This window comes from Apteryx mantelli, chromosome 1 (assembly GCF_036417845.1).
Source record: "Apteryx mantelli isolate bAptMan1 chromosome 1, bAptMan1.hap1, whole genome shotgun sequence".
Classification (NCBI taxonomy): Eukaryota; Metazoa; Chordata; class Aves; order Apterygiformes; family Apterygidae; genus Apteryx; species Apteryx mantelli.
In genome coordinates, this window is record NC_089978.1 from 60,205,680 (window position 1) to 60,218,019 (window position 12,340).

A 12,340-nucleotide genomic window follows, 5' to 3' on the forward strand; every position below is an offset into this window, starting at 1 on the left:
CAGGTCCAAAGGAAAGAAGCCTTATATGGGAAACCCTGCCTGACATGAGTAAATCAGAAAGCTTACATCACCAGCAGAGACTCTGGACAGAGCCTTAATGAACAGCATTGCCACCAGCTCACCTGTGGCTTTAGAGGGCTTCTAGGAGGGCTTGCCTATCATTACAATTACAAGATTTGAATCCAGAGTATTCAGGAAAACAGCGTCTTTGGCACAGGTCAGTCGCTGAAGTGTATGCAAGCGCACACAGGCTGAGGGATATCTTGATTTCTTTGATGGATGCACTTGTGCCTTAGCAAGACATCCTACCCCAGGACACCAAGGAAAGATGACCCAGAAGAAGTCTAGGTGTATGAAAGCCTGTGTGCTACAACAAGCTTTTTGTGAATACTGCAAGAGAAATGAAAATAATACAGTGGTAAGAGCGTTGCTGACTTAGTCTGACTCAGCCATGAGGAGGACCAAGTAGCCTGAAGAGTGCTAATTGTGGTTATTAGCTGCACCAAACATATAGCATGCGTCTTACTTGTGCTTTGATAGATGAGCTTCACTGAAAGAATCTCACTTTGGCCAAGGAGGAGTCCCAGGTGGGACTCATCTAGCTTTAGAGCAATAAAAGTTAGAGGCCTAAATAGGATTTTGTCACCCTTGATTTCTCATACCTTCCATGGGCAGAAAGAGGCATCTCCAAAGAAAGCCCAACCACATGTATCCCCAAATCAGATAATCACTTGCTGAAGGTGCCTGTTCCTTCAGCTGAAGGTACGAGGTACTCTAGATGACTAGCCCAGACTTGGACTTTTGGTGGACTGGAGTTCATACAGAAGAACGCCACACAGCCCTGTCCATACACTATCATTATGCCATGCAAATGTTTGTGCCACCACACTGCAAATCAGACAAGGAAAGAGGTCCTGTTTGGGAACAGGGGGAAGAAACAGGATAGCAGGAAAAGGTCAAAAGAGGGATATGAGCACTATTCCAGAGGAGGTGGACCATGGTGCACCATGAAGGGTTGGCTCAGCATCCATTAGAAATAATCAAAAGGTTTTGATTTCAGCAGTTAATGGGCCAGGCCCCGAAACAGTAACCCACACTGCAGAGCTGGTTTCTGCCACTGTAAATGGGTGTAACTCAGCTGGGAAGGAGAGGCTGTCCCCATGTGAAGCAAGAGAAAGCCTGCCCCATGTCCATCCACCTGTGGAGCAAAAGCAACAGGACAGTCCTGGCCTAGGGATGGTGGGACCCATCCCCACCAGAATTTAACAAAGCCTCACTAAAACTTTTTTGTCCTTCCTGATGTTCTCAAACTTCCCTGGTTTGATGCTGTCACAACACAACAGTTTGTTGTATAACAGGGTGCGAGGTGTTGTAACCAGTGATGTAACAAGTTTCCACAGAGGCTGGGCTTTTGTTTTAAGCCACTAGTGCTTACATGCGTTCCAGAGATGTTCTGCATTCATGCAGCAGCACAGCGGCCCTTGGTGGATTTTTACCTGCTGCCCCAAGCTTGCAGAGATTTGTGTGTCACAACTGGGGCTGAGCACTATGCCATGCAAATGTTTGTGTCGCCATACATACACAAACAGGGGCATGTAGGAGAAAGCCAGAAGGTCTTCCACAAGATAATGGACATTTTTTTTTATTTTCCCAAGATAATACTAACAAGAAGAGAATACATAGTTATGTCTTGATAATGTATAGCCTATACTGCTCTTGTTTTGTACTATATTGTTCTCTTAATCCTTGGTTGCATTATACACATGCATGTGCACACACCTACTACAACATTTTTTGTTGAGATCCACATTGGCCAAAAAGCACTAGAGCCACCACTGAAGAGGTAACCTGAAAGTAACATTTTTAATCCTCTCCGTAAAGTTCCCCCACCCTGAGGATCCCAGGCCCAGGTCTGATACAGCCCAGCTGCACAGCCTTGACTCAGGCTGCCAAGGAAACCGCTAAGCTGCGAGAAAGCTGTGGGAAAGTCCATGGAGTAAAACCTCACAAGATAAGAAAGGCAAAACTGCAAAGAGAGATAGTATTGCTGAGACAGCAATCATTACTAGTTCAAAGATTGAAGAGGAATAACACTAACATGAAAGGCAAAAAAAAAAAAAAAAAAAAATTCCTGAAGCAGAGTCAGTGGATGATGGCAACTCAGCAACACAAGAGCCTGCTCCAGGGATCTTTCTCCTCCTGACTGACACCTGCCTGTCCAGCAAAGGCTCTTCGGGCATCTTATCGGGGTGGCCAGTGTATTAATGTCTAGCTGGAATTTAGATCTTTTGTGTGCTCACTACTTTGTGCTTTTAAGCCATGGATTTCTTTGTGCACAGTTAAGGATACCCAAAGAGAATGACAATAGATTTTTAGAATAGGAAAAAAAAGAAAAACACCAACAACAAAACAAAACTTACCGCTGATTTGCCATTACTCTTGCTTTTTGCTACTGGGAGAGAGAGAAAAAAAAAAGACAAGTTAATGGAAACTACTAATTAACATTTCTTTAAAACCACTAGAAAACATAAAAAAAAGGCTCAACTAAAAATGCAGTTCATGAAAGGTAAACGTGGTATTGTTCAGTAATCCAAATATATGTTCAGGATGAGTAAGCTTTCAGTCTTAAAGGGGCACTTCTTATGGCGCAAGAAAATTAGTAGAAAAAATTCACTTGATTTCATTTTGTTTTCCAGGCTACATGTAGACTCACATGTACTCCCAAGGAAAAGCAAAAAGGATTATTGTGAGACAAAGCATTGCATCCTATTAAGATCACTCAAAACGCATCACTAAGGGTGCTCTACCACCTGCAAGAGACACATCCTGTTTCAACTTGGTCTCCAGGATGTTGCCTTGGAGATAAGTCAAGAGCAAGGAGTATAGTCAAGATGCCCTGCAAGGGGTGATGCCCCTTCCACCCCTTTCCCAGAAGGGAGAGGCTATCCACCGCTCAGATTTAAAAAGGACTGAATACATGGCCCAATTAAGTGATCCACACTAGCATGCATTTACTTAAGGTGGAGAAAGTCCTGGAAGCACACGAGGAGTCCTGAGTACAAAGAGAGCAGACAGCTGCTTGCAGCTATAAATCCACTGCTGGCTGCTCCGGGCAGTTTCACTGCTGCTGACGGCTCTCCAAGCACTATCCTTCAGGGCAAGCTTTGCTCGGGGGACAGGTTACAGTTTGCCTTCTGGCTGAGTTTGCACCCTTTCAGATAAAGGCCATATGCCCATATAACGGATGTCAGCATTTCTTATAAAACCACATGAGCAAGTTCATTATCTTTAAGATAAGACCAAGTACAAGACATGAACTTTGAAATCCCTGCTTACCAATGAAGCGTGCCCATAACAGACCATTATAAGAAAAATAGATTTGCTAACATCAGTATTATCTAGTACATAGTCCACGATAGATACAAACAGCTGACAGCAACACAGTACTTTAGTTCGACAAGATACTGAGTAAAGTAACTTTCAACAATTTAAAGTGAATTAATCTCATTTTTTTCTTTACAGAAGTGGACACCTGTATATTTACAATAAATACAGAAAAGTAATATGCTCAAAATTCAAGAATATGTTTTCTTAAAAAAATAATAATAATTTGGAAAGTGCTGAGACTCCAACTTCAGACAACATACTCATAATTGAATCGTTAACGTTACTGGAAATGTCCCTTATACAATTCATGTCAGCAGACATATTGGAGGATATCAAGGCATTAGTGATAGGGACTATTTTCATAACAGCTCCTTGATTACCTCCAGTCTTTGACATTTCCTGAACACATGCATCACACTGACATTTTTTCATAGCATCAGCCCTAAGAACTATTTTAGATATCTCTTTATTCTATTTTTCCTTACATCAGAAATTGAAGAGTAGTAAACCTGCTTTGAAGCTGTGAATTCAGTCACCTTAAGGACCCCTAACTTTCATCTTTCAAAAAAATCTAACAGTGCAGTTTTTATTCATCCAGGTGGGTGTGCAGGAGGGAAAAGCACAGTGCATGCAGTCACTTGCCACAGCTACCTCTGCCCTCAGCCTTTTGGCCCTCTCCCCAGTCCCACGCAGGACCCAGACAGGTCCCCCGGCACCAACTATGGGACCATGCTGGAGCTCCTTCTCGGAGGGGGGGGGATCTGGGGCACCGCACCTTCGACCTCACGAGCAACACCCTGCATGTTTCCGTTTGAGAAGAAGGCTTGAGAAAGTGACCTGCTGTCCCAGACTGTCTCCATCCACCACAGGGATGAAATTCTGTATTCTGGACCAGGATCCTCCTGGCCACTACCACTTGGTGCCATACATCAGTCAGCACATACGGGGAACATCACGCTGAGCATCTCACTCCTGTCAGCTAAGCCTTGGACTGAAGAACTCAGAGTTGGCTGTTTTTTCTTGATAGAGGGTGAAAGCACCACCTCCACAAGAAATCTTGTGGAAAGGATGTTGGAGTCATTTTTTTAAAAGAAGGACATTGAACGCTGACTTAAATGCTTTTAAAGGACAAATATTTATTTCTAGACCCTTTTGAGTTCATACCACTATTCTCCTTTTTCAGTATGGGTTAGGAAATTACTGATGGTATTAAAGCCAACATTTCAACACGGGAACCTACATCCAATCAACTCCACTGTCAGGCAGCTTCAGGGTTAGGTGGTGCAGAATAGACTTCCAAAAGCACAAAGCACTCAGCATTTTGCATCAGTTTCAGTGGGGAAAAAAGCAACATTTTAAATAATGGGTTTTGTTTGTGGCATGTCAGAGTAAGTCCCTCTTCTGGGCAATCCTCAGTACATTTCGCAACCCCCCCCACCCCCCCCAAAAAAAAACCCTGCAAAACTGAATCATTTTCACTGCAAAATACTAAAGAGCTTCACATTTTTCAAAATAAAACCATAAGCAGTTATGCACTCTGTATTTCCTTAAGAAATTTTAATATTTTTAAACTGTGCAAAAACAGAAGCCACTTAGTTTTCTAGTTGAGCACTAAATCTAAATGAATTATTGATGGATGGGTTCATCCCGTGAGAATAAACCACTATCCAAGCACCTGCTTGGATTGTGCTTTTAACATTCACTGCCAAGGTGAATGTGCCAAGGTGAGCACGGCTCCTTCCCTTCTCAGGCAGCTCCCATTAGCACAGCTTATTACAGACACAGAGCTGCCCAGCGAGACTGCCGCTATTTACAGCTTGCAGTCACTTCACAAGACAGAGGAGCACCTACCGTGCTCTGCACAACCGCTGCAGTAACTTTACCTGTTTAAAATACTTCATGCCTGTGGCCAGACTAAATCTGTACACAACTAAACATTCACCTAGGGGTGTTCCTGCTCCAGAGTGAGCCTGCTCTCTATTCGTGTGACTCACAGCACAGCAAAGCCTGTTGCCTCCTCTCCCCGGAGCAGCCTTATGTTGCCTACAGAAGGATGCTGCAGCAGTCAGACAAGTGACTCCAGGAGTCCCTGCTTCAGGTCTTGCTCTTCCAGAAAGACACTGACACGGCAAGCGTCAAAGTAAATCTATAATGCAGCAAAACTGATGTTACATGAGCAGACACAGCTGCATCAGGTTCTTCTCTCTCCCCAGGGTCACCAGCAACTTCCCTGCTGGCTGCCCAAGCCAGCCGGGATCCGGCTGCCCGCTCTGGGAGGCAGCGGGACCCGGCTGCCCGCTCTGGGAGGCAGCGCTGCTGGGCTCCACACACTCATCGCTATCGCTGCCCGTCCCAGCAGCGTGGGTTTGCTTGCCAAGGCTGCCGCGGCGCTTGCTCGTTTCTGCGCCCCTCATGTTCCTCCCATGTGTGAAATGAAGATAAGGTTTCTCCATCTCAGAGACTGCTCGTGAGGAAAGGTACACCAATGTGCTCAGACACTGCAGGACTAAGGGGCCAGCTAAGCCCAACGGAGAAAGCTAAATGACAGAAAAAGTTGTTTGTGCTATTGCTGACTGTTCTGATTGAGACAGGAACAAAGTCTTGAGGATTAACTAGCTAAATGAGCTCTGCCCTTATCTAAGCCCTTCCGTTGTGTTTCTATGTATTAAAACCACCGTGACTAGTTCAACCCTAGGCAAACTCTCCGGTCACACCAGTGCTCGGAAAAAGGCTTATTTAAGAGCTACGAGGAACACCACATTTAGCTTGTGCCGGGGTTTCAAACCATAGGTCCTCACAAGTTTCGAGGCAAACCTTCCCGTTCTGGGGTTCAGCTCGCGCAGCTTACGCAGGCCAGGACAACACCCCCGGGCTCCCACTGGCGTTTCAACGCGGGTTAAGAGAGTTTAGCTATAGCATTACCGACTGCCCCTTCGCCGGGGGCAGAGGAGGCAGCGACGACGCCAGGATGGTGGTGGACACCCAGATGGCGGCGGGCGCCAGGGGATGCTCCTCGGCACACGGCCGGGCCCCGCTCTGCCCTCCACAGGGCAGCCAGCCCCCGCGAAAGGGGAGGCCGAGCAGCCCGGGCCACCCCGGGGAGCGCGGCGCCCCACGGGACCCCCGGAGCCCTGCGCCAGGCTTCGCGGCTGGGCGACGGCCGAGGCGACGCGGGCGGGTGCGGTGTCGCCCGGCGCCTCACCGCCCCCCGGGCCGCGGCCCCCTTCGCGCCGCGGCCCCCCCCCGGCCCCGGCACCTACCCATGGGGCCGGCGCGGTCCGGGCCGGGCGCGGGGGCCGGAGGGAGAGAGAGAGGCGAGAGCGGGAAGGAGGCACCGCGAAGGCCGGGGGCGGCCGGGCTTTAAGGGTGGCGCGGCGCGGCGCGGCGCGGCGCGGCGGGGCCGCCCCCGCCCCCGCCCGGCCCGGCCCAGCCCGCCCCCGGGGCCGCTCCGCGCCGGGCGGGGAGGGAAATGGAGGGCGGCGGGGAGGCAAAGCGAGCGGAGGGGGAAGGGGGGGGCGGGAAGGGAGCGGGAGAAGCACCGGGGGGGCGGCGGGGGCGGCGGGGAAGGGGCCGAGGGGCGGCGATGGCGGGAGGAAAGGGCCCCTCCTCGGCCCCGGGGGAGCCACAGCGGCCTCGGCGGGGCAAGAGGGGAGAGGAGATGGACACCGGGCGGGCGACACCTGCGCCGGGGACGTCGTGGTGGCGGTGGTGGTGGTGGTCGCCCCGCCGGCGATGCGGCAGCCAAGGGGGAAATGTTAAAAATGATGTGAACCGAGTTTGGGGTTTTTTTGAGATTTTGGTGGGGTTTTTGGTGTGTGTTCCCCACTGCTGGCGTGGGGGGCGAGGGCGATGCCTGGGGCCTCCTCGCTGTGAAGTGGTTGCTGGAGCTCGGCCTGGCGGCAGCACGGCCCCAGGCCAGTCACCCCCGTCCTGGCTGCCCTTCCCCAGCCTCGATTTCTAGAGCTCGGCTCGCAGAGGTCGAAGACCGCAGCTCTCTGCCGAGGCTGTTTTATTTTTTTTCTCCCCCGTAACTGTGAAAAGACACAGACGTAGCGCCGTGAACTGAACTGAACGCTGCAACTCTATAACCCCACAAACGGTCCCTTCAACGCCGCTTCTGTTCCTTCATGATGGAAAACACTACTCAAAATAAGCGAGCAGACCACAATGGCAACTTTCTGCCTCTTTTCCTCCTTTCCAGCTAGGAAGACGGAGAGGGCTTCTTCTGGCCGCTGCTGCCAGCCGATACAGAAAACACTAGTTTGGCTGCTGACACTCAGTTTCTGGTGATGACGGACCTGCAGCTCCCATGAAACAGTGCATCTGTAACCCAGTTCACTAATCACAGTGATTAGTCGGCAGCAGGGAGATTTCTGGCATCCTCTGCGCGCTGCCAAACGATAGGAATGTTGTGGGGATGCTGTTGAATATCAAAACACTTGCTGATGTGCCTTTCGCACTGATTTATAACCATGCATACACCTTGCTCTATTTATTACTATATGAAATTAGTAGATGAGAAATTTGGTGTGAGGAGAGCTGCTAATGACTGAGGCCAACGTGAGGAGTAGCTCTGGGAAGCTGCACAACTTTTTGAATGCTACGGTTCGAATCTAGCTAAAATGCAGAAACAGAGAAATGTTAGCAGGCAGTGCCAAAAAAAGAAACTTCTGAAGGACACGTAAAATCCTTCTTTCAACCCTGCTGATGTTATGTTACTCTGGTCTGTGGTTTATGCAATCCATCTGATGGCCTCTCCTACAACATGCACTTGATAATTATCTGGCTGCTGAACAGGTTGAATTCTTACTAGGAACAAACAAAACAAGCATTGCAATTTATTGCCATCTGTAGTATCTGCAGTCAGCACTTCAAATATTAAAGAAAGAAGGCTGCTCCAACCTATGATGTAGAGCTACAGCTGAATCGGGATTTCTTCTACCTGTGTTTATGTGGAGTTAATCTGCTCAAAGGACCTCGACCCTTATATTAATGACTGATACTCTTGACTCTTGAAATTAATGAACAAATTCTTAAGGTAAAGAATAAGTGTGTGGTTATAGCTATATTTATAGTGTGCACTCCTGTAAGAGACACAAGTCTTGCTTTATAACTCATCTTCAGAGCGTGACTACTTCCACTGCCACATTTGATGCAAGTGAAAATCTGTGATTGCTGTAATACATATCCACACAGCACAGTGGCCATTGCATTTCTCTATTGTGATTAGTCCCACAAAGCGAGCAGTTGGTAATGCAGAAAATAATGCTGAAGTCACTGACAGCTTATTCATGTACAGAAATAATTGAAACTCTACTATCATTTTTAAGCTGTTGAAGCATGAAATTGGAGATGTTATTTTTTTCTAAGAACATTAGATTTGGCCCCTTCCTCTTGCATGTAAACAATGGCGATGAACAGCACTCTTGATTTGTTACTAAACTCAGAGCACACCTTATATACCCACATGCAATTTGTGGAAAAACAAAAACAAACAGTAGGTCTTTGATGTTTCTTTCTGAAAAAAAGAAACATACAAGTATGAAGTGGAAATTAGAGAGAGCAGATGTTTTTTCTAGTGATTTCAGTTAAATGGACTACGTGGATCACACTGGCTTGTGCTCATGTTATCTTTCAATATTCAAGGTCTCACTAAAACTAAAAAAGAAAAAAAGCATTACACAAATCTCCTAATAATAACAGCAAAGAATTCATCCTGCTGAGTACAAATATTTTAATTTGGCTCACAGAGAGAAAGAGATAAAGGTCCTCACAATTGCTTCACAGGTACTTATGAAGTGGATTGGGTTCTGTTTTCATTTAGGCTGGTGCAACTATGTTGACGTCTGTGCAACTATTTTGTAGTGTTACCAGTTAGAGGAGCAGAATTTGGTCTCGAAGGATTTGAGTTTTTTAACTAGGCTCATTTAATAAGAGATCTAAGAATACAGTAGTTCTTTTAAAAACAAATTTTCAAGGAACAAAAGTGAAGGTGTTATTTTACTTTCTTCTACAAAGCTCTGAACTTAGAGAAAGCACAGTGCATTGACAAGATATGATAAAACAACTTGGGCAACATAATTTAAATAATTAAGGATGAACTACGCTTCATGGTTAAAAAGTACAGTATGTGTCTTCAGTAGACTGTGTAGGTTAAAACTACAAATTATTCTCTTTAAGATCATGTCCTAGCACAAACTCTTTAGTTGTATGGGTGGAAATTTTAATTGATGGGCATCCTTCTTACTCTGTCATTAATTAAATGCCATGAAATATTGCTCAGTTAAAATTTTTAGAGAAGTTGGTAAGATTATTTTCACATGTCTTATCAGTAGGAAGAACACTAACGTTTCATAGAAGCTGGTGAGGTGAATTCCATAAAATGTTGATAACAACTATTAAATATTTAAGGTTTGGCAACCTGAATTAACACTAAAGTACATTAAAGGAAAAGAAGACAAATTAATATTTCTGTTTAGAATACTTATATTTAAAAAATCTTGGTAGATATTTATGACTCAGTGTTTTAAATTGAAAACATAATAAAAAGCATAAAGAAGTTGCAAGTGTGCAGTTCATCATGGGATAGCTAATACTATACTATAAGACTGAAAATTGATGTGGACAGTGCATTAATTCTCTTATAAACAAAGATGAACAGATTTCTTTCTCTATCCATGGTTTCTATGGCTTTCATGATCATAGTAGCCAAACACTGGTCACTTGTGAATACATCCTCCCAAGAAAAGTTTATGCCCACCTTTCAGATGCGGAATCTGAGGAACAAAGTGATTAGCGGGTTACGTGGTGCATACAAAAGCCTGTCGCAGAGGACATGCCCTTTCTAATGTATCTGAGGCATCCTACTAAAACAACAAATATTCAAATAGCAAAGAAAATACGATTTGTCTGCTGTGACCCTTCTCATAGCACTGCATCTCTTTTTGTTTCTTGAAGATACACTTCTCGAAGATATGCTTTGCCAGTAGAGCAACTAATTGGTTGGACTGTACTGCAATTGGTTGGCTCAATACTGCAGCGGACAAGGGCACAATGGAGCCTCCCAAAATCGGTCTGCAGCAGTCTAGTTGTGTTTAACTAAACAGAACACCAACTAGCCACAGCTGTCATACTTTGTGCACTTCCATAAATGATGCTAGGTTCAGCATTTAAGATGCTCAGTTAGAGTTAGTTGCATGCACTGATAAACTTTGGCCCCAAAATGTATGGACTTAATACTTCAGAAATTCGGAAAACCAAACAACATACACCTGCATGGCAATAGAAATTTTCTGCCACATCATCTTGCCAGCTCAGCTCAGCAGGTATTTCCCCGTGGAAAATGGAAAGCAGTTCATCCTCTATAGCCCAGAAAGGATTTGGCTTTTCTGGCAGGTCTGCCCATCTGCCACAATGAATGTGTGGGTTTGGGGTGGAGAGGGAAGCAGGGAAGCGGGAACTAGAGCTGACAACTTTATATAGATAAAGTAACTAAAGTAAACTTTATTTACCTGGAGTTGCCCCAGACTGATGCCAAAAACCTTTAGCTCCTTAGCAGTGCCCTGTGGCAACACGCAAAGTCAACATAGCAAACATTGACATAAAAGTTAATGGTACATGATCCATTTTAAAATCACTTCTGCCCAAAACTGTTTTTCTTATTTTTGCTGAAAACATAACTTGAGGTCGATAACACAGAGTTTATAGAGTTTTATTTCCAATTTATTTACTCTGTTCCATAACAGTCTTTATTGCCTCCTCTGTACAGCCAGTTATATTCACGTGTATTTTTATTGATGAAGAGAATACAAAATGGTTTGCCGGTAAGTGAAAGAAGCTCCACACAGGCATCTATCAAAAGTAGATGCAATCCGCCTGGAACAAGGTGTCCCTAGGTGAACTGGGATTTACACTTTCCCAGTTCCTCTTTGTATCCATCTTTTATGCAGGGAGAGCTCCATCCATATCATGATGACACCTTCGCTGTTTTTTTTCTTCCATAGTGATGCACAGCTTTTTCCTCTGGGAATCGGATAGAGAGGTGTTTTGTGAACAGCCTGAGTTTATCAGGGAACTTCAGTTCTGGAAGTGCAGATGCTTATGGAAACCAGTGTTAGCTGACAATTGCAAGGAGGCATTGAAAAATCTCAATTTTGGGCTTGGCAAAGTGACCATCCCTTTGAGCCTTGAAATGCCTTTGTGATTCTGGTCTTCAGTATTAACCTTTGTACCGCACACTGTGATCAACAAATGCAGGGAGCAAACATAGGGTTATGCCTGTATAATGCATCAGGCATGAGGCTGGGAGAACAGAAACATGCATAGTAATCCCAGTTTTGGCGCTGACTTGCTGTTAAACCTTATGTAATCAATCTCTGAGGCCAGGAGTTTCTCTTATGCAAAATCAGGGCACTCCTGACAACTATGTGGGGTAGACAAATATGAGTGTTGGCATAAGTATTAAGGCCAGCTGGTGAGGGAAATGGGGCAGAACAAAGGAGTTCCTGGTTCAAAGCCTTTACATATTCCTTTCTTCTACAGAGAAACAAGTACAATTGAAGCATATTGTCGTATTTAAGAAAAAAGATACAACAAATGAATTAATGCCCTGGAGCCAGCTAGAATTCAAGCCTTTTGTTGTGTGTTGAAAACTTTTTTATTTTGAATTACGTACCTCTTTCTTTTCTCATTTTTAGATATGAATTTGCCTAATGGACAGTATCATCCTCTCCCACCTAATACAATGTAAGTTTGCTGAATGTTGTTTGAAGAACACTAAAACCACTAAACCATCTTGTCAATGCTTAGTTTTTTTCTTATACTTCCACACTGATATTTTTCTTTTGAAACTTCAGATTCATGTTGTGAGACCTGACATTTTCAAGTGAACTTTTAAGCATTTCATTGCATTCTGCCTTCTGAAGTTTCATCTTCAGTATGTTTTTAAACAAAC

General features: G+C 45.1%; 1 protein-coding gene across 1 annotated transcript in view; it reads right to left on the bottom strand.

Moving 5' to 3' along the window:
- The window catches only part of SLC15A1 (solute carrier family 15 member 1), a 31,339-nt gene extending 24,688 nt beyond the window's left edge, over positions 1-6,651 (bottom strand). Inside the window, exons 1-2 of the mRNA XM_067293577.1 lie at positions 6,648-6,651; positions 2,421-2,449 (exon numbers count right to left, since the gene is read on the bottom strand). Coding sequence (XP_067149678.1) covers positions 2,421-2,449; positions 6,648-6,651 — 33 coding nt within the window. The remainder of the gene's footprint in view (positions 1-2,420; positions 2,450-6,647) is intronic.
- Positions 6,652-12,340: the final 5,689 nt, after the last annotated feature.